Raw genomic sequence first — 25,685 nt, forward strand, 5'->3', positions numbered from 1 at the left:
ACAGACCATTCCAAATCACTATACAAGCTTTGTTTACTTTATTAACACCCTTAAAAAAATATCATCTACCTATTTTATAAACACTACCCAATCTAGAGCTCGTGGATCCCCACGGGCAACATGCTAGTTATTATTATTATTATTATTATTATTAGTAGTAGTAGTAGTAGTAGTATTTTACTAGGTACTGCTTAGCTGCTATTACCACAGCTAATTACTATTGTAGTACTACTATGCTACATTGTGGAGATGCCTGGAGGTACAGATTCATCAAGTACTACCATATAGCTATCTGAAAGTATAACATCAGTTCTTGCAGTAGTACTAGACCTGTACTGCGATACACTAGAAGAAACCCATTGTCTGCACAGGCTCAACATGAGGTCAAGCTGTATGCCAAGATTTGAGGAGGTCTGTCTGAAAAAGGGGATAAACATCATATGCGTCGAGTATGTGTGTATGTATGTCCTCACACAGTGAGGCCCAAGGTCTGGAGCTGATGTGTGTTACGCTGGGAGATGGTGGCACAGCATGGGCGCTGGATGCTAGCGGCAGCCTCTGGTTTCGAACTGGCATCTGTTCTCAAAGGCCACAGGGTAGTGATGACCACTGGTGGCAGGTACTGGTATTTAATTTTTCCTCCTGTTGGTTGCTCCTGTCATCACATCTGTCTCCATCCTCCCCTGTCTTCTGCATCTTCCTCTGCCGTGCCAACACTGCATGTTCTCCCTCACACCATCCACAATCTTTAGCATTCATCCTTTCTCCTGTCTGGTGGCTCCATCCTCAGCATCCTCCTTCATATATACCCCACATCTCTCTTCTGCACATGCCCACACTACCTCAAGCTTGTCTCTGTCAGTTAGTCTTCAAAACATCCTACTAGCGCTGTTCCTTGTTATGCACCTCACTAACCCTGCCTGTCCTTGTAACTCCCCCCCCCCCCCCCCCCCCCCCCCCCCTAAAAAATCACAGCATGTTTAACCCTGCCACTTCCAGCTATGGCTCCTATCTCTTTTTTTTATCCGCGCCACTGCTTTTAAGCCATACAACTTGAGCCTATCTCACTATTGTCTTATAAACTTTCACTCTTGCTGATATTTTTTTTTCGCACATCACTCCTGCCACTCCTCTACAACCGCTCAGTCATGTTTGCACTCTCTTCACTTGTCTACCACACTCTCGATTACTTTGAACAGTTGGCAGACCGAAGTATTTATAACTCATCCACTTTCACCACTTCAGGACACAGTATAACGTATATACGAGGTCTGTCAATAAAGTATAGGTCCTTTTTATTTTTTTCAAAAACTATATGGATTTCATTCATATGTTTTTACGTCAGACATGCTTGAACCCTCGTGTGCATGCGTGAGTTTTTCCACGCCTGTCGGTGACGTCATTCGCCTGTGAGCACTCCTTGTGGGAGGAGTCGTCCAGCCACACCTCCGTGTTGATAACCATTTGTAAAATCCAGGCGGCTTTTGATGGCTTTCAGTGGAGTGAGTATCTGATAAATTGTTTAACAGCTGGGCATGTTCCAACTTGTCCTTAAGGCTTCCAACAGAGGTGTTTTTCCAGTGGCGGCACGTCGCGGCGGCTGCCTGCCGACGCTGCAATCTGTCCGCACGTCTTTCATTAAAAAAATCTCCTTTAACAGTGGAATATCAGGATAAATGCTGAAACCGACTTCTTCTGAAACTTCTCTGTTCTCTCACGACGTCTGGATCAATAGAGCCTGAAATGTGGAGATTTTCAGCTTGAAACAGGCTGACGACGGTGCCTGGGAGCGCTGCGCGACATCTGCTCCCTGGGAAGTCCTTTTAAAGCGACAGAATCACCTCAAAATCTCTCATCAGCCGTTAAAATTTTCACCGAAAACCACCTGAATTTTTCGAACCGTGTCCACTTCGATGTGCCTCACAGGTTTTGAAAAAATTTTGATCAAAGTACCAGTCTCTCAGCAACTTCTCAGACAAAGGAATTCCGACGAGGGGCTGGACGACTCCTCCCCCAAGGCGTGCTCACAGGCGAATGACGTCACCGACAGGCGTGGAAAAACTCAACGCATGCGCACGAGGGTTCAAGCATGTCTGACGTAAAAACATATGAATGAAATCCATATAGTTTTTGAAAAAATAAAAAGGACCTATACTTTATTGACAGACCTCGTATTGCAAAAACTCCACATTTACAACTCCAAATCAAACAGGTGGGACTTTTAACACTTTTAAATTGACACAGTGAAGGGCAAAGCATCAAGATTTTGTGGTTGTTGTCTTCAGTTGGGAAAATTTAGACTTTGAGGAGTCAGGTAAAAATTGTTCATTCACAATGAAATTACACAGAAAATGAGAATACCTCCCAACATTATTCAAACATATGTTTGAGTATAAGAAACTTAGTACACCTGAGTAACCTGCCTGCATCGTCTTGTCTCCCTCTCCATTAGATCAGTATATCAGATTATGTGGTGTTTGACCAGGGCAGCCTGTTCCAGACGCTGCTGCAGGCTACCCAGAGTGTTGCCACGGTTACGAGGGCACCAGTAGAGAGGGTGGTGGCCTTCCTGTCACAGTACTCGCAATGCCCAACCAAGTCTTGTCACTGCCAATGCCAGCGGTGTCTGGGTCGCCTCTGGACTGACTAAACCAGCTGCACCTAGCCAGGGCAGCCTTGTGTGGTGAGTGGAATCATGACAGCAGCCCACTTTGAAAATCAGCCTACCCAAGCCTTTATTCACAGTTTTGGTCAAAGATAGCAAAATTAAATATTTCTATGTATACACTGTGTTAAACTAGTTCCAAAAATTATGAATAACACATCATTTTAATCCTATGACATTTTCTTAAATTACTGCTCACGGCCCAATTGCTGTACCTTCACAGCCCAGCAGGGGGTTGCAGCCTACACTACAGTAGAGCAATACCATATTTTCCACAGTGTAGGTCAGTCCTTCTGAAATAGTGGTGCGCAGGGAACATGCTTTTTTTTTTCTTACTAGAAAAAAAGTGTAATTGCACATCCACTACAGTAGGTGGCAGTGGTGCTCTCATTGTCAGAGTGTGCAACATAATAAAATGCAGCTCTATGTAGGTTTTTTTTTTTTTCGCACTAGGGTTGGAGACAAGGAAAGACCGCTAAAATGTTGGCAGCAGACAGCATGAAGCCAAATAAATTAAGGGGTCACTTAAAGACATTACACATTACATCCCAATCACGCAGATAAGCCGCTTGAGTTTTTTTCAGCGAAAACATGCCAAATATTGCCAGCAATCATCCTGCTTTGTGCATCAGTAAACCAGCAAGAGCCGTTAGCATCATAGCACCATAGTAGAGTAGCTGAGCAGCAGTTGACATGGTCTCTGTCATGCTGGATGACACAAGTGCTGCAAAAATACAAACTAATAAAAACAAATAAATAAAATCACAAAAAATAATCATAAAAAAATCTGCACAGATTGTTTTATTCATTTTTGTTTTGTCAGTGTTTTATATATTGTGCTCCTGAGTAAGTGTTCTGATCAATTTGAATTTATTATTATTTATTGATTTTATTTATTATTATTTATTGATTTTATTTAATTTTGTTTTTCAGTATCAAATGGCAATCAGTCAAAAAATGTTTATAGTTTAAGGATTTTTTTTTTATTTCAAGCAAAGTGATGCAATTTTTTCTGTTACACACTAAAAAACGTTAATAAAGTTATTCTTTGCTGTAAGTTTATCTAAAATTCTTTCTTTTTTGTTTTCTTTAATGTTAATAAGGATACAATGTTTGTAGAGGTGTACTTATAACAATTTTATGGACAAATGATACTATTTATAGTCACGGTGGGGCGGGGGGCGTGAAATGTTTCTTCTTCCTGGGGCAACAGAAAATAACTGAGAAGCACTGGGGTAGATCCATCCATCCACCCATTTCCGATACTTGCTTACTACGATTAAGGATCACGGGGGTGCTTATCCCATCAGTCATAGGGCATGAGGTACATCATAGTACATCATTTTAATATAAAATATAATTTAAATAAAATGGAACCAATTATAACTAGTTAGGAATGACAGAATAAAGAGTAGTTTTAAACTTGGATTCAAATATTCAGTAGTACAATATATTATACGAGTAATACCGCAGAAAATAACTCCTCTGTATATAGTACACAGAAAAAGTGCTCATCCCTTGAGCACTTGAAATATTTATGTAGTTTTATGAGTTTTATATGTCTATCAGGTTACTTCATGCAACATTCTTAGATAGTTTGCAAATTCATCTCACATGGAAAGGGAATCTCTCCAGTATGATCGGGTCTGGGAGCATGCACATCCATCACACTATGGAACCACTGATTTTTCACTGATTTGACAACTACTGCTCAGGGAGACCAGTGGTCCATCCCCACCTCCTAATAGTAACGACCTATCTGTCGCAGTCAGGCGATGCCTTGGCTTTTCGTAATTACTGGAGTTGTCAACACTGGATCATCCTCAAGGAAGAGCACCGCATGGCTGTTGTGTTGTAGTTGATGCTACCTCACAATATAAGTAGTACGCCTCATCTGACTCTCCCTCAGTAAATGTGACACAAACAGTGGTACCCAAAGAAGAGACCCAGAAACCAAAGACATCCTGTCATTGCTTTCTGTCACTAGTTAGACTCCAAGTCTCAAAGGAAATAAAAATATACACTAATGGTTTGCCGGAGTTTTCAGTCCCTTTAATGTCACAAAATTATCACTTTTACAGCCAGTTGGCTTTAGATTTGTCAGAGGATAGACACCAGAACATTTCCAAATTCAAGAACAGACTGTTTTCAAAAACTGAGTCAAGATACCTGAAGGAGTACAGTGAGAGAAGCTATCAAGAAATCCAGGACAGATCTGACTCAGTTGGTTCTGCAAAAAAGGGGTGCAAATCTGTCCATGCAGCAAGATTCCCTCAGATTTATTGTTTTATCTTGTTTTTAGACACCCCCTTTTTTTGCAGTGTAGCTGTGACTGGACAGACTGAATGGTGAATGGATGCTATTCATATTGCGCTTTTCATCTGAATCAGAAGCTCAGAGCACTTGACATTGATGCCTCACATTCTCACACACACACACACACACACACTCACGCACACGTGTCAGGGTGCTGCCATGCGAGGCGCTTGACTGATGACAAGGCGCTCAACTGTGCATACAGTAACTACTGTGTGCTGCTTCTCAAGCCACACCTTCTCTGTCAAATGGGACCAAAAAAAAAGAAGAGATGAAATCTGGAATGAAATTTTTACTGTGCATATTTGTAAATCCAAGATTAAGACAACAGATTTTTAAAAATCTTTATATTAAATGTTATATTAAAGCGAGAGATATTTATTTATTTGTTTAGGGAATGTTGTCGATATGTTTTTATTTTGGATTTAAAGAGCAAAAGTTTCAAAGAAAATTTTGCATAAAGAGACCTCAGTTTTTAGATTTTAAATATATATGTTAAATACATAATTAAATAAGTAAATGGATGAATAAATGATCAAGGGGTAAGTACCTTTTACTGGTAATGTGTTATATTCCGAATTAGAACACACAATAACTTTAAATTTGCTCTCATTTGTTTTTGGGTTTTTTTTTTAAATACATTCACCAGTTTGACTGTGGAGAAGAATGAACAGTGTCATTTGTATTATTTTGTTCTCCTCAGTTTGTCTCAGATTTTCTGCCCCTACAGGAACTTTCTGGCAGAATGTTGTTCCAAGAGGAACTGTCTCAGCCACTCGGTGGACCTTCATCACATCGTCGTCTGTGCCTCACAAAGAAGGTGACAAAAGCGGAATACCACGCAAACCTTACACGACACACAACCAGAGATATTGGAGCATTGCACAAAACTGAACCTCAAAGTCTTGTGTGTGTATGTGTGTGTGTGTGAGACAGGAACATTCCTGTGGTTGGCTCAGAGCAGAAAGGATCTGTTCTGTGTTTGGGACCAAGATGGAGAGCTCCGCCCCTCCTCTGTCCCTCTACCACCTGAGGTAACACCCCCTTTGCTCCTTCACTGACTCCAGGGCTCTTCTGCTGGTTTCTGGTTGTTGTCCTCCTCTCCATTCTTGTGTTTTTCCTGGAGTTCTACTGACTGTGTCCTCAGGTGGAGTTGACCCAGCTGTCGGCCTGTCGCGATGCTCTGTGGGGTCTGGACAACCATGGACGAGTCAGTATTCGTACCCTCTCTCCAGCCTGTCCCATCGGCATGCACTGGACCCTCCTAGACCTCAGTCAGCTTGGTAGGTCACTAGATGGGGCCATTTGACAGCTCACAGAGTGGAGATAGTAATACAGCAGGTCAGTGAGCAGAAGAATAATACATGGCATGTGGAGAAGAGATACAGTGTGCTGGTTGGAGGGACACAACTGGTTACATTGGATTATATTTGGTTGTCAGCTGAATCAATAAATCAGCAGACACTGCCCATCACCTGAAAGGTCAGTTGTGAGGTTCCACAAAAGGGTTAAGACTGCTGCAGAAAGGGTGACATACCGTCTCTAACACACCCCCCCCCCACACTATTGTGGTTAATATAGCAAATTTATGAATGGAGAAAATCATACACAATAACTGAAGTATAGATTCTAACTCTATCCCGGCTTCTTTTTATAAAATCTTTAAATCCAGATACAAAATGGAACATCCCCCTCAAAAAAAGCAAAGCTTTTCACGAAAGGTAAAGCTCTCACTGACAACGGACACTGATTACAATAACAATAATAATAATAATAATTAATAGTAAAGTAAGTCCCTTCGGCTGCTCCCATGTTTGCACTCGGGGTCGCCACATCCAAGGTGGATCTGCATGTTGAATTGGCATAAGTTTTATGCCGGATGCCCTTCCTGACGCAACTCCACATTACATGGAGAAATGTGGCAGGGGTGGGATTTGAACCTTCCGGAGCCTTCTGAACTGAAACCAAGCGCTGTAACTTGGCCACCACCCCTGCTAATAATAATAATTAATAATAATAATAAATTACAAAGGCCGTGACTCAGACTCTGGGCCAAGAAAGACAAAAACAAGACTAATAGTAACATGGGGAAAAAAGATAAGCATGATAATCATGTCCTCTTTCAGTGAACAAACACAAAGGCTTTCATAGTCAAATTGATATGTCTTTGTATAACAATGCAGAAAGAGAAGCAAATGCGAATTTGGCTCCAAAGTGGCTCCTTGAGTCAAGTGACCGTATTTTTTTCATATCATTATGTCATAATTCTCTGTATAAAGGCACTCTGGTATGTGTGTTCCTCAAGCTCAGGTCTTCTACTAGAAGCCTGTGAGTTTGAGGACTGTGCGCAGTATCTTAGCTGTTCCTGGGACTGCACTCTTCTGGACAGAGACCTCTGATGTTCCTGGAATCTGCTGGAGCCAATTTGGGGGTTACAGCTCCTAGTGCTCTTATTACCACTGGGACCACTTTGGGCTCCAGTTGGTCCTTCAGTTCTTGTCACTTCTCAATTTTCTTGTGCTCCTCCTTTCTGATGCTGCTGTCAGCTGGGATTGCCACATCGATCACAGCTGCAGTTTTCTTTCCGTTGTCAACCACCACCTCTATGTCGGGTTGGTTGGCCAGCAGCTGTTTGTCTGAAATTTCAAGTCCCACAGGACCTTAGTCATATCATTCTCAACCACTTTTGGTGGTGTCTCCCATCGGGTCTTGAGGATTTGTAATTTGTATACAGCACAGATATTCCTGTACACGATTCCCGATACTTGTTGTGCCTCTCGGTGTACGCTGTCCAAACTTGCACCTTGCTTGCTGCTGTGTGCTGAACTGTCTCTGGGGCACATTTGCACAACCAGCAACTTGGGTCCTGTTGACTCCTGTCTCTATTGATCTGGAGCTTAGGACTTGTTCTTGTGCTGCCATGACCAGACCCTCTGTCCTGTCCTTTAGGCTGATGTCGCGGACCGAACGGTCCGCCCCTAAAAATTGGTCTGCCTGCCTTCACTGAGCATGCATCATTTCAGACCACAGCAGCACGTCTAAGACGGAGTCTCTTCACCCAAAGCAATCACATGGATTAATGTGATTATTAGCCATCAGATGATAAAGGTAAAACCTCTTAAATCATTCTAAAGTCAGTTTTAAGCAGAAACAAGGCCGTTTAAAGCAGAAACTCTATAAAACTGTGACGCTTTGAAATCGCTGATGCGCAGTTGCGCTCTGCTCACTTCATCCATTTTTTATGATGAAATAATGCTGAGTTTATGTGGAAATGATTGTTGTACCAAAGCTTCAGATATCTGTCACTGAGATAGATGATGACTGGAGTGCAGTTTGAAGCAGAAATGAGGTGTTATTCCGTGAACCACGGCTGATGATGCATGTGCAGTGAAGGCAGGGCGGACCGATTTTTAAGGTGGACTGTGGTCGGCGACACCGGCCTTTTCTAACTACTGGTAGGACTTCTGATGTCAGACACTTCCTCTACCTGTCGCTGGTACATCCTGTGGAGGGGCTTGGTCTTCCATGATATCTCCTCCTCCTGTTCCTTATCGCAGTCTGTCTTCAGATGTCTGAGGCATTTTGGTAGCAGCTGATCTCAGGGGGCCATCTTTCTGATGTATTCATGGATGCTCCTCATCTCATACCGGATTGTGACTATGACACTCACTAATCCTCACCCTCTCTCTTTCTGGTGCTTATAGAACCTGAGGGTGCTGGACTTTGGGTGAAAATCTCTGTGTATTATGAGGAGGTTTTGTGTCTTGACATAAGTGGCATCTATTTCCTCCTGTGGCCAGTTTGGGGCTGGGTATCTGATGACTGGTAGGGTGTGTGTGTGTGTGTATATATATATATATATATATATATATATATATATATATATATATATATATATATATATATATATATACGAAGTCTGTTAGAAAAGTATCCGACCTTTTTATTTTTTTGCAAAACCATATGGATTTGAATCAGGTGTGATTGCATCAGCCATGCTTGAACCTTCTGATGCGCATGCGTGAGTTTTTTCACGCCTGTCGGTTGCGTCATTCGCCTGTGAGCAGGCTTTGTGTGAGCAGTGGTCCACCCCTCTCGTCGGATTTTTATTGCGAATAAATGTCTGAACGATTTGGAGCTTTGCTGGCATCAAATTTTTTCCAGAAACTGTGAGAGACCTCCAGGTGGACACCATTCGAAAAATTCAGATGGCTTTCAGGGACAATTTTATGGGGATTACACAGATTAAGGAGTGCTCCAGCCGGTTTAAAGACCGCCCACAGCGTCTGAGAGCGCGGCGCACTCCGAGCGCCGATCAACAGGCTGACACCCCGCTGAAACAACCAGATAATTTCCAACGTGAAGGTTCAAGCACGATTGGTGTAATCGCACGTCATTCAAATCCATATAGTTAAAAAAAAAATACAAGGGTCGGTTTATTATCTAATAGACCTCGTATATGTATGTATATATATGTGTGTATATATATGTGTGTATATATATATATATATATATATATATATATATATATATATATATATATATATATATATCCTCTTAAATCCCTGTCAGGCCAGAAAATCACTCGGGGCCCCTTGGGAAAGCTCCTTAACCCCCAGGGTCCTCCAGGGGTATAGTGGAGCATCGCAGCATGCCTGCATCAGTGTGTGTGGGTGAATATGCGGCATCATTGTAAAGCACATTGACCATGTGTTTCCGATTGAAAAATGCTTTACAAATCCATTCTGTTACACACACACACACTGTGAAAAGGTTTTATGCACATTTACTGTGCTGAAGACATTTTAAAAGTAAAGGTTAAATTTTGTATTCGCACATGAATATAAATATAAAAAATGTTTCATCACTTTTCATGTTTAAAGACAAAATTATTTTTAAGATGAACTCGATCTGCATTCTTTTAGCAGGTCTCCTACAATTTATAAGAAAATTGAGTTCAAATTCATCAGGATTTTACAGTTATTTTTGTTGTTATTTGTTTATTGGCAACATTGTGTTGTCTTGTACGCCACCTGTTACCTACAAAAAAGTCAGGTTTTCACTCTTAACTTAAAAATGATGTTTATACCTTAGTAATTTATTGGTTTTGTCTAATGAAATAGAAAATCCAAATGTCATTTTTTTTAGAATCAAGGTTTATGGACATCTCAAGTGAGGTGGTGTTGTTGACCTACAGTGTCACAATGGGGTGCGTTAATGTTACATTCAGAATAAGTGGTTCAGTACTCAAAGAGACATACTTTGGTAGCAAATCTCAAACACAACCTCAGTGTGTGTGTGTGTGTGTGTGTGTGTGTGTGTGTGTGTGTGTGTGTGTGTGTGTGTGTGTGTGTGTGTGTGTCTGTGTGTGTGAGTGAGAGTCACGTCAAACCACATGTCCGTCTCATAGACACACACAGTCACACAGTTGTGTTTATCCTTCAGAATGACAGGTGTGGGTTGTGTAACAGGCTTGTGATGGAATTCTGGTCTTGCGTGTGGTGCCAGAGGTCAGGATGGAGACCGTGGGTGTGTGTGTGTAGTGGTCGATTTGCGTCACACTGTAACCTGATTGAAGTGAGCAGATCTGTTTTTAGCTCCTCTGCCCTTCTCACTATCAGTGACCACATGATGGTCTGTCACACTTTCTGCAGCGTCTCTCAGCCTAATAAACTCAGCACTGGCAGCTTTGACAACTCAGACAATATTGTTCCATTTGACCTTTAATTTCATCCCAGCAGTCATCTTCTGTTTGTTATTATTACAACCCCAATTCCAGTGAAGTTGGGACGTTGTGTAAAATGTAAATAAAAACAGAATACAATGATTTGAAAATCCTCTTCAACCTATATTTAATTGAATGCACCACAAAGACAAGATATTTCATGTTCACTAACACTAGGACACTAATTGTTGAAGCTTTGTAGGTGGAATTCTTCCGCATTCTTGTTTGATGTACGACTTCGGTTGGTCAACAGTCTGGGGTCTCCGTTGTTGTATTTTGTGCTTCAAAATGCGCCACACATTTTCAATGGGCGACAGGTCTGGACTGCAGGCAGGCCAGTCTAGTACCCAAACTCTTTTACTACAAAGCCACACTGTTGTAACACGTGCAGAATGTGGCTTGGCATTGTCTTGCTGAAATAAGCAGGGACATCCCTGAAAAAGATGTTGCTTGGATGGCAGTATGTGTTGCTCCAAAACCTGGATGTACCTTTCAGCATTGATGGTGCCATCACAGATGTGTTAGTTGCCCATGCCATGGGCACTGACACACCCCCATACCGTCACACATGCTGGCTTTTGAACTTAGCGCTGGTAACAATCTGGATGTGTTTTTTTTTCCTCTTTTGTCCGGAGGGCACAACGTCCATGATTTCCAAAAACAATTTGAAATGTGGACTCATCAGACCACAGCACACTTTTCCACTTTGCATCTGTCCATTTCAAATGAGCTCTGGCCCAGAGAAGGCGGCTACGTTTCTGGATGTTGTTGATGTATGGCTCTCGCTTTGCATGGTAGAGTTTTAACTTGCACTTATAGATGTAGTGACGAACTGTGTTAACTGACAATAGTTTTCTGAAGTGTTCCTGAGGCCACGCGGTAAGATCTTTTACACAATGATGTCGGTTTGTAATGCAGTGCCGCTTGAGGGATCGAAGGTCACGGGCATTCAATGTTGGTTTTCGGCCTTGCCGCTTACAATTAGAAAGTTCTCCAGATTCTCTGAATCTTCTGATTATATTATGGACTGTAGATGATGGAATCCCTAAATTCCTTGCAATTGAACGTTGAGAAACATTGTTCTTCAACTGTTGGACTATTTTTTCATGCAGTTGTTCACAAAGTGGTGATCCTTGCCCCATCTTTGCTTGTGAACGGCTGAGCCTTGTGGGGATGCTCCTTTTATGCCCAATCATGACACTCACCTGTTTCCAATTAGGTGTTCTTTGAGCATTCGGCAACTTTCCAAGTCTTGTTGCCCCGTCCCAAATTTTGAAACGTGTTGCAGGCATCCATTTCAAAATGAGCAAATATTGCACAACAAACAACTAAGTTTATCAGTTTGAACATTAAATATCTTGTCTTTGTGGTGTATTCAGTTGCATATAGGTTGAAGAGGATTTGCAGATCATTAGAGCGTGACAGCTACATGAGCTACTAGTTGTTGCGTTCACTGCGTGTCGGTCAGTTCAAAGGGTCACTGATTATTGCTTTGTTTCTGCTTAAAATGGCCTCATTCCTGCTTAACACTGACTTTAGAATGATTTAAGAGGTTTTTCCTTGTCATCTGATGGTTAATAATCACAATAATCCATTTGATCACTGAGTGAAGAGCCTCCTTCTCAGACGAGCTGCTGAGCTCTGAAATGACGCATGCGTGCACGCTCTGTTATGATTGGCTGTCACCCCCCCCCCCCCCCCCAAAAAAAAAAGCAGATTTGCATGATTCATAGCACAAAATAGGAAACAGAATATGACCTTTTGAGCTCTTAAAATAGGTCAAGGTTAGCCGTCTTTGAACTTGTCAAGGTCTGTGTCCCAAGAATGTTCCCTGTGAAGTTGAAGACTAGCAGTAATAGCACTGGACATATGCTGAGCACAGACAGATGGACGGACAGACGGACAGGCGCAAAGCATTCACAATGCCCGATGGCCATATTTTGATGGCCTCTGGTAAAAGTGGAAAAGATGATGAGACATCAGTATGTCAGTGAGAATTTCACAGGTCAAAAGTCAGTGGGTCAGACTGTCAATCAAATTTGAAAGACAAATCTCCCCCCCTAAAAGCACTCTGACCTGATATCTTGTCTGAAACACGTCAATGAAGCAGGACTCTGCTCCTGGACAAGATTGCTGCTTGTTTTCCAACTGATGCCCTAATTTATTTCTGGGACCTGTAATGTTTTTCCTTCAGACTGTGAACTGATAAACGGTCTCAGAAACGTACGAAAATCTTCAAAGCATTAAAGTAAATTCTGAACAATGAACAGGTACAATCCCAAATCAGAAAAAGGTGGGACAGTATGGAAAATGCAAATAATAACAATAATAATAATAATAAAAACATGGAGGGTTTCTTACTTTTACTTTGGCTTCTATTTCATTGTTGCCAGTATGAACCCAAAATATTTCATGTTTTGTGTAGTCAAGCTCATTTAATTTAATATACATTCATTCCTGCATTTAAAGTGTAGGTGACACCATATGTAATGTTTATTTGAGTATTTAAGACAAAAATTAAAGTTTGAAATTATTTCTTTCCTGGTGCACAGTTGCTGCAGAGATAAATACTCGGATTTTGAACTGCGCGCCACTAAAAACCAGGAACTTCCTGGCTAGTCCCGACATTGGAGAAGAAGCAGGAAGTGGCATCAGCGCCAGAACCATTATCTTATTAGTCCCATTAATTTATGGATTTTTAAAGGCTACTGACAGCTCCATTTCCACCGAGTGGTTCTTGTCAGAGCTGCACCGTGTTTTCATTGTGAAAATGGTTATTCTCGCCAGCATAATCCTTTTGATTGGCAGGTGGAAACACTTATACTGACAAGCGCGCTCGCACGATGTCATGTGGCTTCAGCACTTAAAACTGAGGCAAAACTGATTATTTTCACATTATGATCATTTCATGCATCAGGCAGAGCCTTTTGATTGGCAGGTGGAACGCTTATTTTGAGGAGCGCTCACACATGGTTTTTTGTGGGTTTCTCCACGTCACACGGAGGCAAAACTGATTATTTTAACTATCATTTTTTGTTTGTGGATCATGGGATAATTTTACCGCGTCCAATTAATCCACTGATGCTTATTAATGAAGGAGTTGCTGCCGACTTTCATTTTGTGGCACAAAGCGGCCTGATGGAGGAAGAGGAGACTCATCTCACAGCAGACTCGAACCAGCAGCCACAGACAATTAACGGATTTCACCTGCCACCGAATTGATGCAGCAGGACAACTGGCCGCTATGTGTCACAGTGGGACTTTTCTTCAGCCTTGATAAGGAATTAAATTATTTTCAGACCTCATTTTCAATGTGGGTATGTCTTCGTGGACTGAAGATGATCTCACTGAAAGGTAAGACTTTAGTTTTACTGCGTGTGTGTGAATGGTTTTAATATTTAATAATATGTCAAAGATAGTCAAACTATTTTATTTTATTATCAGTTGATTATGACCAAAGACCTGGCAAAAAAAAAACAAAACAGCAATTCATAATCTGCACCCAAATGCATTCATTTATTCATTTTATAATCGCCAATCTGTGTTCTGAATTCTGCCAATACCGTCACTGTCATCAGACTGAAGGTTTTACTCCAATGTTGAGTCTCTCTCATTGTCATCTAAATAAGGCTCAATACCATAAGGCTGTATTTCACGCAGCTTCTTTAGAAACACCTTCAGACTGGACTTCATTAAAAAAAAAGCTTCACACAATAAAAAAATCATCCGAAAACAGATTGACCTTCGCCGTGTTTACAATTGATTTGGGCTTGAATCAGCAGGTCCCATTCTTGTGATGACATAGCAACAATATGGTCATGGCTGAGGGCTGAAATAGAGCGCAGGCTTCAGACAGCTGTTGTTTATCCTTCACCCGTGCATTTATCATCGACTTTTATTTTTCAGGATTTTTTAAAATATCAACATTTCATAATTTTTTGTGATTATTTCTGCACATTTTTTGGTGTCACCTACACTTTAAGGTCTGCAACACGTTAACAAAAAAAAAGGTGAGGAATGGGGCAGTTTAGTATCAGGATCAAGTCATCACTTTTACAGCCAGTTTTCTTGAGTCAGTGGATGGATACGTGAACATTTCTAAATCACTGATAATGTCAACTTTTGTCTGTTATATCATCTTCATGATAAAGTGGCATGGAGGAGGATTTCTTTAAACATGCAGAATTTCAGATGCAGTTTGCCAGAAGGCACATGGGAAACCAACCCAAGCCTAGATTTGGTCTGTTTTCCTGTTTTATAATCCTTTTCCCCTCTAGTCTGAAGCTCTGAATGTGGATGCAACAGGTAAATGTTGCACCATTCCGAGTTTCTCCACTGCCAACCACAAAAGCCTATAATTCTTTCAGAGCGAGCCTGTGTGGTTTCCCTCACTAGTCTCCTCCCAGCATGGTCACTCAATTTTTAAGAACTGCTTACATGACACAGATTTACCACACAGTATCATACTGTTTGTATTTCTTAATGATTGATGTAAATTAACTCCAAGACATGTTCCATAAGTTGCCAATGTTCATGTCTTCATCCCCTGATTTGTCTCAAGAAAAATGGCTGTAAAAGTGATGATTTCATCCTTACATTTAGAATAAATTGCCACAGTCCCACATTTATTGGAATGTGTTGCAGACCTGAAATGCAGGAATGGATAAAAAAAAATGAAATGAAGATGAATATCAAAACTTGAAATGCTGGGTTCATCCTGTCTGCAATGAAATTTATTTATTTATGTATTTATTTTTTGCATTTTCCAGTTTGTCCCGACGTTTTTATTTATTTATTTGTTTGTTTGTTTGTTTAGGGTTGTAATTCTGTCAAAATACTTTCAAAAACACATCATTCTTGCTTTTTTCTCCTCATCATCCTCATCACTTCTTGCAGTAGCTCTGAAGGTTTCGGGCTCCTTCAGGATTCTGTGGTGTAACAAAATAGCAGAAATAACATTCTGCTATTTAAATCACAGAAGTATCAACTGTGTGTTTTAGGATGTGTGCGTCTTGTCAGCGTGAGTTGTGGCAGTCAGAACGTCTGGGCCGTGGACAGTCGCGGCGTGGTCTACTTCAGAGTCGGAACTCAGCCTCTGAACCCGAGCATGATGTTGCCGGCCTGGATCCACATAGAACCACCTGCACTGGTAACACACGCGTACATAACTGTAATCATTTGCACTGGGTCCTCACACTTATTACAATATTTTATGTGGATTTCAGCCTGTGGGAGTCCAGCTGGTCAGTATTCAGACCAGTCCTAATGACCGTCTTCTGTGGGCATTGGATAACCGAGGGAGCGTCTTTGTCAGGACTGGCCTGAGTGATGAGATGCCGGTTGGGACGGACTGGGAGATGGTGCCTGGTGGGTACCACATAATATTTGTGGGTGTGATGGGGTTTTCCTAAATGCTGCATTAGCACTCCTCCAGAGGACAGTGGATTATGGCAGACTGTGGGCTACAAGAACCTCAACTTCAGGCAAATTGAAGTCCATTTTCCAACCAGCTTTTGAAATGGGACAAGCTCATTATAAGTGAATGAAGCTTTTTGTGTCAGACTCAAGGTCTTCAAATATGCATATAAAACAGGACAGATTAGAAACAAATATAAAAACTCTAAAATTAATAGAAAATTAAATAAAATCAGTTAAAATACATACATTTAAATTAGTGCAATCTCAGCCTGGAATAGTAGCGTGAGCAGCTCACAGTGGGATTTAAATTTGCAGCAATAATCCTATTTACAGAGTCATCCAGGCAATGCATAAACTTAAAGTGCATTGAAAGTGCACACCCCTACAGTAACAAACATCTGACTGGCACTCACTTCTCTGGGGACTCTAAGAAGGATTCTCATGGCATCATTGTACGCAACTTACAACCTCTGTATACTAGATTTGTTTGTAATTTACCCACACATGGACAGTGTACCGCAGTGTGCAATGTGCTTTAAACAGAGCCTCGTTGACTTGAGTGGAACAGAGACTAAACTTTCATGCAATGATATCTGCTATAGTATATAGCGTAGGTCATCATCATAATTCATTTGATCTGTTATGAAATTACCCAGGTCTTTACACCTTTTACAGAACACAAGACTATTGTTGGATTTGAATGCTGGAAATTTGAGCCATTTGTTCTGCTTGGTTCTACATATTAAAACAGCACTTTTGCTGGCATTATATTTAATACCGTATTGGACACCATATTCAACACATACAGCCCCAATTCCAATGAAGTTGAGACATTGTGTGAAATGTTAATAAAAACAGAATACAATGACTTGCAAATCCTCTTCAACCTATATTCAATTGAATACACCACAAAGACAAGATATTTAATGTTCAAACTGATAGACCTTTTTGTTTTTGTGCAAATATTTGCTCATTTGAAATGGATGCCTGCAACACATTTCAAAAAAGCTGGGACAGTGGTATGTTTACCACTGTGTTACATCACCTTTCCTTCTAACAACACTCAATAAGCGTTTGGGAACTGAGGACACTAATTGTGAGTGTCATGATTGGGTATAAAAGGAGCATCCCCAAAAGTCTCTGCCCTTCACAAGCAAAGATGGGGTGAGGACCACCACTTTGTGAAAAACTGCATGAAAAAATAGTCCAACAGTTTAAGAACAATGTTTCTCAACATTCAATTTAGGGATTCCATCATCTACAGTCCATAATATAATCAGAAGATTCAGAAAATCTGTAGAACTTTCTACACGTAAGCGGCAAGGCTGAAAACCAACATTGAATGCCCGTGACCTTCGATCCCTCAGGAGGCACTGCATTAAAAACTGACATCATTGTGTAAAGGATCTTACCACATGGGCTCAGGAATACTTCAGAAAACCATTGTCAGTTAACACAGTTCGTCGCTACATCTACAAGTGCAAGTTAAAACTCTACCATGCAAAGTGAAAGCCATACATCAACAACATCCAGAAATGCCGCCGCCTTCTCTGGGTCCGAGCTCATTTGAAATGGACAGACGCAAAGTGGAAAAGTGTGATGTGGTCTGATAAGTCCACATTTCAAATTGTTTTTGGAAATCATGGATATTGTGTCCTCCGGATAAAAGAGGAAAAAGACCATTCAGATTGTTATCAGCACAAAGTTAGCACAACTTACACATCTGTGATGGCACCATAAATGCTGAAAGGTACATCCAGGTTTTGGAGCAACACATGCTGCCATCCAAGCAACGTCTTTTTCAGGGACGTCCCTGCTTATTTCAGCAAGACAATGCCAAGCCACATTCTGTACGTGTTACAACAGCGTGGATTCATAGTAAAAGACTGTGGGTACTAGACTGGCCTGCCTATAGTCCAGACCTGTCACCCACTGAAAATGAGTGGTGCATTATGAAGTGCAAAATATAACAACAGAGACCCCAGTCTATTGAACAACTAAAGTTGTACATCAAGCAAGAATGGAAAAGAATTCCACCTGCAAAGCTTCAATAATTAGTGTCCTCAGTTCCCAAACGCTTATTGAGTGTTGTTAGAAGGAAAGGTGATGTAACACAGCGGTAAACATACCACTGTCCCAGCTTTTTTGAAATGTGTTGCAGGCATCCATTTCAAAATGAGCAAATATTTGCACAAAACCAATAAAGTTTATTAGTCTGAACATTAAGTATTTCATCTTTGTGGTGTATTCAATTGAATATAGGTTGAAGAGGATTTGCAAATCATTGTATTCTGTTTTTATTTATATTTTACACAACGTCCCAACTTCATTGGAATAGGGGTTGTATATTAAGGAGTTGCTGCAAACCAGCACTACTTGGACTGAGGATTACAAGGTCATCTGCATACATAAAATGGTTCACCAACATTTCACCAGTCATACACCCAGTGGTACAGGCTCTCAGTCACATAAACAGATTATCAACATACAAATTAAATAGAACTGGGGACAGAATTCCTCCCTACCTGACACCTGAAAAACTCCAAAAGGGGCCGATCTACTGCCTCCCCATTTAACCTGCATCTTCTGATGACCAAACCAGTGGGCCAGAAACCTCCCAGTGTACTGAGGCACTCCCCTTTGCCTTTTTTTTTCCATGGTTTACTCAAACAAATACCTTTGAAGCATCAATAAAGCACATAAGGACAGATTAATTTCTGGTCCTGGTTCTGCTTAAGAGCATATATACAGGTCAGTGTCATACTTCAGCTTAAAACCAAACTGAGCATCACAGGCAGTAATACACCCATTTACTCTATCAAGCACGATTCTTTCCATGACTTTCAATAAGATGCTGGCTAGTGCTATAGGTCTATAATTATCGGGGCAGCTAACCTTTCCAGCTTTGTGCTTAATAACAGGGACAAACAAGATAGATAGCGTTGAAACCAGTAAAACTGAGAGCTAGGAGAGGAGCTCCACGTGCTTTGTTGTTAGGCGCTTTATGCATGACCTCATACACTTTAAGTGTTATTACACTCATTGCATCATCACTCATATCAGAGTCATCCACATACGCATCACCTTTTATGCAGTTGAACAGAGAACTGTAGTGCTGCTTACGTAATGCTGCAATATTATCCGCTCCAGAAACACCTTTGTCCATGCATGGGAGAGATGGTCTATAATTATGAAGACCTCTCACCTCTTTCCAGAAATCGTTTATCAGTCAATCAACTTTTTTTTATATAGCGCCAAATCACAACAAACAGTTGCCCCAAGGCGCTTTATATTGTAAGGCAAGGCCATACAATAATTATGAAAAACCCCAACGGTCAAAACGACCCCCTGTGAGCAAGCACTTGGCTACAGTGGGAAGGAAAAACTCCCTTTTAACAGGAAGAAACCTCCAGCAGAACCAGGCTCAGGGAGGGGCAGTCTTCTGCTGAGACTGGTTGGGGCTGAGGGAAAGAACCAGGAAAAAGACATGCTGTGGAGGGGGGCAGAGATTGATCACTAATGATTAAATGCAGAGTGATGCATACAGAGCAAAAAGAGAAAGAAACAGTGCATCATGGGAACCCCCCCACAGTCTACGTCTAAAGCAGCATAACCAAGGGATGGTCCAGGGTCACCTGATCCAGCCCTAACTATAAGCCTTAGCGAAAAGGAAAGTTTTAAGCCTAATCTTAAAAGTAGAGAGGGTATCTGTCTCCCTGATCTGAATTGGGAGCTGGTTCCACAGGAGAGGAGCCTGAAAGCTGAAGGCTCTGCCTCCCATTCTACTCTTATAAACCCTAGGAACTACAAGTAAGCCTGCAGTCTGAGAGCGAAGCGCTCTAATGGGGTAATATGGTACTACAAGGTCCCTAAGATAAGATGGGACCTGATTATTCAAAACCTTATAAGTAAGAAGAAGAATTTTAAATTCTATTCTAGAATTAACAGGAAGCCAATGAAGAGAGGCCAACACGGGTGAGATATGCTCTCTCCTGCTAGTCCCCGTCAGTACTCTAGCTGCAGCATTTTGAATTAACTGAAGGCTTTTTAGGGAACTTTTAGGACAACCTGATAATAATGAATTACGATAGTCCAGCCTAGAGGAAATAAATGCATGAATTAGTTTTTCAGCATCACTCTGAGACAAGACCTTTCTGATTTTAGAGATATTGCGTAAATGCAAAAAGGCAGTCCTACATATTTGTTTAATATGCGCTTTGAATGACATATCCTGATCAAAAATGACTCCAAGATTTCTCACAGTATTACTAGAGGTCAGGGAAATGCCATCCAGAGTAAAGATCTGGTTAGACACCATGCTTCTAAGATTTGTGGGGCCAAGTACAATAACTTCAGTTTTATCTGAGTTTAAAAGCAGGAAATTAGAGGTCATCCATGTCTTTATGTCTGTAAGACAATCCTGCAGTTTAGCTAATTGGTGTGTGTCCTCTGGCTTCATGGATAGATAAAGCTGGGTATCATCTGCGTAACAATGAAAATTTAAGCAATATCATCTAATAATACTGCCTAAGGGAAGCATGTATAAAGTGAATAAAATTGGTCCTAGCACAGAACCTTGTGGAACTCCATAATCAACTTTAGTCTGTGAAGAAGATTCCCCATTTACATGAACAAACTGTAATCTATTAGACAAATATGATTCAAACCACCGCAGGGCAGTGCCTTTAATACCTATGACATGCTCTAATCTCTGTAATAAAATTTTATGGTCAACAGTATCAAAAGCAGCACTGAGGTCCAACAGAACAAGCACAGAGATAAGTCCACTGTCCGAAGCCATAAGAAGATCATTTGTAACCTTCACTAATGCTGTTTCTGTACTATGATGAATTCTAAAACCTGACTGAAACTCTTCAAATAGACCATTCCTCTGCAGGTGATCAGTTAGCTGTTTTACAACTACCCTCTCAAGAATCTTTGAGAGAAAAGGAAGGTTGGAGATTGGCCTATAATTAGCTAAGATAGCTGGGTCAAGTGATGGCTTTTTAAGTAATGGTTTAATTACTGCCACCTTAAAAGCCTGTGGTACATAGCCAACTAACAAAGATAGATTGATCATATTTAAGATTGAAGCATTAAATAATGGTAGGACTTCCTTGAGCAGCCTGGCAGGAATGGGGTCTAATAAACATGTTGATGGTTTGGATGAAGTAACTAATGAAAATAACTCAGACAGAACAATCGGAGAGAAAGAGTCTAACCAAATACCGGCATCACTGAAAGCAGCCAAAGATAACGATACATCTTTGGGATGGTTATGAGTAATTTTTTCTCTAATAGTCAAAATTTTGTTAGCAAAGAAAGTCATGAAGTCATTACTAGTTAAAGTTAATGGAATACTCAGCTCAATAGAGCTCTGACTCTTTAGTGATGAGTAAAAGCTTTACGGAGGGCTTTTTTATAGAGCAACAAACTCTTTTTCCAGGCTAAGTGAAGATCTTCTAAATTAGTGAGACGCCATTTCCTCTCCAACTTACGGGTTATCTGCTTTAAGCTACGAGTTTGTGAGTTATACCACGGAGTCAGACACTTCTGATTTAAAGCTCTCTTTTTCAGAGGAGCTACAGCATCCAAAGTTGTCTTCAAAGAGGATGTAAAACTATTGACGAGATACTCTAACTCCCTTACAGAGTTTAGGTAGCTACTCTGCTCTGTGTTGGTATATGACATTAGAGAACATAAAGAAGGAATCATATCCTTAAACCTAGTTACAGCGCTTTCTGAAAGACTTCTAGTGTAATGAAACTTATTCCCCACTGCAGGGTAGTCCATCAGGGTAAATGTAAATGTTATTAAAAATGATCAGACAGAAGGGAGTTTTCAGGGAATACTGTTAAGTCTTCTATTTCCATACCATAAGTCAGAACAAGATCTAAGATATGATTAAAGTGGTGGGTGGACTCATTTACTTTTTGAGCAAAGCCAATAGAGTCTAATAATAGATTAAATGCAGTGTTGAGGCTGTCATTCTCAGCATCTGTGTGGATGTTAAAATCGCCCACTATAATTATCTTATCTGAGCTAAGCACTAAGTCAGACAAAAGGTCTGAAAATTCACAGAGAAACTCACAGTAACGACCAGGTGGACGATAGATAATAACAAATAAAACTGGTTTTTGGGACTTCCAATTTGGATGGACAAGACTGAGACAAGCTTTCAAATGAATTAAAGCTCTGTCTAGGTTTTTGATTAATTAATAAGCTGGAATGGAAGATTGCTGCTAATCCTCCGCCCCGGCCCGTGCTACGAGCATTCTGACAGTTAGTGTGACTCGGGGGTGTTGACTCATTTAAACTAACATATTCATCCTGCTGTAACCAGGTTTCTGTTAGGCAGAATAAATCAATACGTTGAACAATTATTATATCATTTACCAACAGGGACTTAGAAGAGAGAGACCTAATGTTTAATAGACCACATTTAACTGTTTTAGTCTGTGGTGCAGTTGAAGGTGCTATATTATTTTTTCTTTTTGAATTTTTATGCTTAAATAGATTTTTGCTGGTTATTGGTGGTCTGGGAGCAGGCACCGTCTCTACGGGGATGGGGTAATGAGGGGATGGCAGGGGGAGAGAAGCTGCAGAGAGGTGTATAAGACCACAGCTCTGCCTCCTGGTCCCAACGCTGGACAGTCAGTTTGGAGGATCCAAGAAAATTGGCCAGATTTCTAGAAATGAGAGCTGCTCCATCCAAAGTGGGATGGATGCCGTCTCTCCTAACAAGACCAGGTTTTCCCCAGAAGCTTTGCCAATTATCTATGAAGCCCACCTCATTTTTTGGACACCACTCAGACAGCCAGCAATTCAAGGAGAACATGCGGCTAAACATGTCACTCCCGGTCCGATTGGGGAGGGGCCCAGAGAAAACAGAGTCCGACATTGTTTTTGCAAAGTTACACACCGATTTAATGTTAATTTTAGTGACCTCTGATTGGCGTAACCGAGTGTCATTACTGCCGACGTGAATTACAATCTTACCAAATTTACGCTTACCCTTAGCCAGCAATTTCAAATTTCCTTCAATGTCGCCTGCTCTGGCCCCCGGAAGACAATTGACAATGGTTGCTGGTGTCGCTAACTTCACATTTCTCAAAACAGAGTCGCCAATAACCAGAGTTTGATCCTCGGCGAGTGTATCGTCGAGTGGGGAAAAACGGTTAGAGATGTGAACGGGTTGACGGTGTACACGGGGCTTCTGTTTAGGGCTACGCTTCCTCCTCACAGTCACCCAGTCAGCCTGCTTTCCCGACTGCCCGGGATCTGCCAGGGGAGAACTAACGGCGGCTAAGCTACCTTGGTCCGCACCGACTACAGGGGCCTGGCTAGCTGTAGAATTTTCCACGGTGCGGAGCCGAGTCTCCAATTCGCCCAGCCTGGCCTCCAAAGCTACGAATAAGCTGCACTTATTACAAGTACCGTTACTGCTAAAGGAGGCCGAGGAATAACTAAACATTTCACACCCAGAGCAGAAAAGTGTGGGAGAGACAGGAGAAGCTGCCATGCTAAATCGGCTAAGAGCTAGTAGCTACGCAACCTAGCGGATTCCTAAAAACACGCAAAGTGAATAATGTGTAAATAATTTAGAGGTGATTCAGCAGAAGGAGTGCTTTAGTTAAGGCACCAGACAGGCCATGAAGCAGCACAGGTAACGCACGGCAACAGCGAACGCACGACAACGGTGCTAAAAAATAAAATAAAAACGAAAGCGTTAGCAAGCTAGTTAGCTTGCCAACGCTGATGAAAGTTAGCTGATGAAAGTGCTCCGTCGCGATGTTTCGACCGTTAGAGGTCTTCTTTAGGCGTTGGAGCACGGTGAAAAAGTAAAATGATGCAACGTCTTCCTCCGTGTGTACTTCCGTGCGTTCAGACTCCGGAAATCAATTTAGACCACATCCACAACCGTTTACATGGTTATACAATGTTTTTTTGTTGGCCATGGCATCAGCCCTCATAACTTGTTCATGTCTGGATACAAAGCTAACAGTATACTTAAATCTGGCATTGACAAGTTTTTTATTGTCACGTTCTGGGCCTTGCCTAGGTCTTTCAGCCATGCCCCATAGTCTATGGGCTTCACGAGCTTCAGTGTGATACAAAGATACACACTCATTCCAACCATGTCTAATGTTATGCCTGTTGTCATTCTTGTGTTTATGAAAAGATTTGCCTCCATCATACAGAGCGGCCACTATATTATCATACATGGAACATTTGTTGTGTGGGCCGCCAGAAGAGGAGGTACTGCTGGCCCACCACCAGAGGGCGCCCTGCCTGAAGTGCGGGCTTCAGGCATGAGAGGGCGCTGCCGCCACAGCTGTCACTCATTATCTCATGACAGCTGTCACCCATCTTCACTTCATCATACTACTCCATAAAACCCGGACGTCATCTCCACCTCGTTGCCGAGATATCATCGACCTGTTAAGGTAAAACTCTCAGCCGTTATTGTGCCGAACGCACGTAATCTGTTCTTGAGACTTTTGCAGACTTACCTGGTGATTACTCGCAGCTGGAGCTGGGGTTTGCGGATTGTGGAGGAGTTGACGCTCTTCACTCCTCACATGAAACTAGTCATTCAGGCGCTCTTCACTCCTCACATGAAACTAGTCATTCAGGCGCTGCACATTACTGTGTTACTGTGTTTGAGGTGGAGGTGGAATCTCCACCATTGTTGTTACTGGGTGTACACACACCCACATCTTATTGTTTCTGCTCCTCGCCAGCAGTACCAGATCCGACACTCGGAGACGGTGGCCACCTGGGGACTCGGGACTTGGCGGCTCCAGTATTCTCCAGGTTCGGTGGCGGAGGAAATCGTGTGGTTCCGGTTCTTCTATCCTCGAGCCTGCCCACACGTCACCTTTGTGGATTGACTGTTTGCAAAAGTCTGTAGTCCTCTGTATGGTAGTTGTGCTCATTCACAACAGTAAAGTCTTCATATTCGACTCTTTCATTGTCCGTTCATTTACGCCCCCTGTTGTGGGTCCGTGTCACCACACTTTCCCAACAGGATATCTCGGCCAGCGTCATGGATCCCGAGGGGCGTCACCCATCTGTTGAACAGCCAATGGAAGAGCAGGGTGCACAGGCGTCTGCAGGAGGCGTGATTGGTGAGTTGCAGCAAATCCTCACCGCCTTTACCGCTCGGTTGGATCTGATGACCGAGCAAAACGTCATCCTTAATCGCAGGATGGAGGCTCTCACCGCACAGGTGGAAGCGCGCGCTCAGGGCGCTGCTGCAGCTCCTCCTCCTGCCGACCCAGTGCAGAATATAGACGTTCCACTGGTCGTTCAGCGAACCCCCCCACCATCCCCTGAAGCATACATAAGTCCACCAGAGCCGTACGGAGGTTGTGTGGAGACGTGCGCGGACTTTCTTATGCAGTGCTCGCTCGTCTTTGCACAGCGTCCCGTAATGTACGCGTCTGACGCCAGTAAGGTGGCTTATGTAATTAACTTGCTTCGTGGTGAGGCACGCGCTTGGGCTACAGCACTTTGGGAGCAAAATTCACGGTTCCTTACCACTTACACTGGGTTTGT

The 25,685-nt window shown here is 41.9% G+C and overlaps 1 protein-coding gene across 1 annotated transcript in view; it reads left to right on the plus strand.

Annotated features, from left to right (window-relative positions):
• Window positions 1–25,685, plus strand: part of tecpr2 (tectonin beta-propeller repeat containing 2) — a 96,876-nt gene that overhangs the window by 58,634 nt on the left and 12,557 nt on the right. The window contains 9 exon segments of the mRNA XM_034195156.1: window positions 478–619; window positions 2,453–2,590; window positions 2,592–2,642; window positions 2,644–2,683; window positions 5,712–5,801; window positions 5,918–6,015; window positions 6,129–6,264; window positions 15,707–15,855; window positions 15,932–16,073. Of these exon segments, the coding sequence (XP_034051047.1) occupies window positions 478–619; window positions 2,453–2,590; window positions 2,592–2,642; window positions 2,644–2,683; window positions 5,712–5,801; window positions 5,918–6,015; window positions 6,129–6,264; window positions 15,707–15,855; window positions 15,932–16,073 (986 nt within the window).

Source organism: Thalassophryne amazonica, chromosome 19, assembly GCF_902500255.1.
Source record: "Thalassophryne amazonica chromosome 19, fThaAma1.1, whole genome shotgun sequence".
NCBI classification, from domain to species: Eukaryota; Metazoa; Chordata; class Actinopteri; order Batrachoidiformes; family Batrachoididae; genus Thalassophryne; species Thalassophryne amazonica.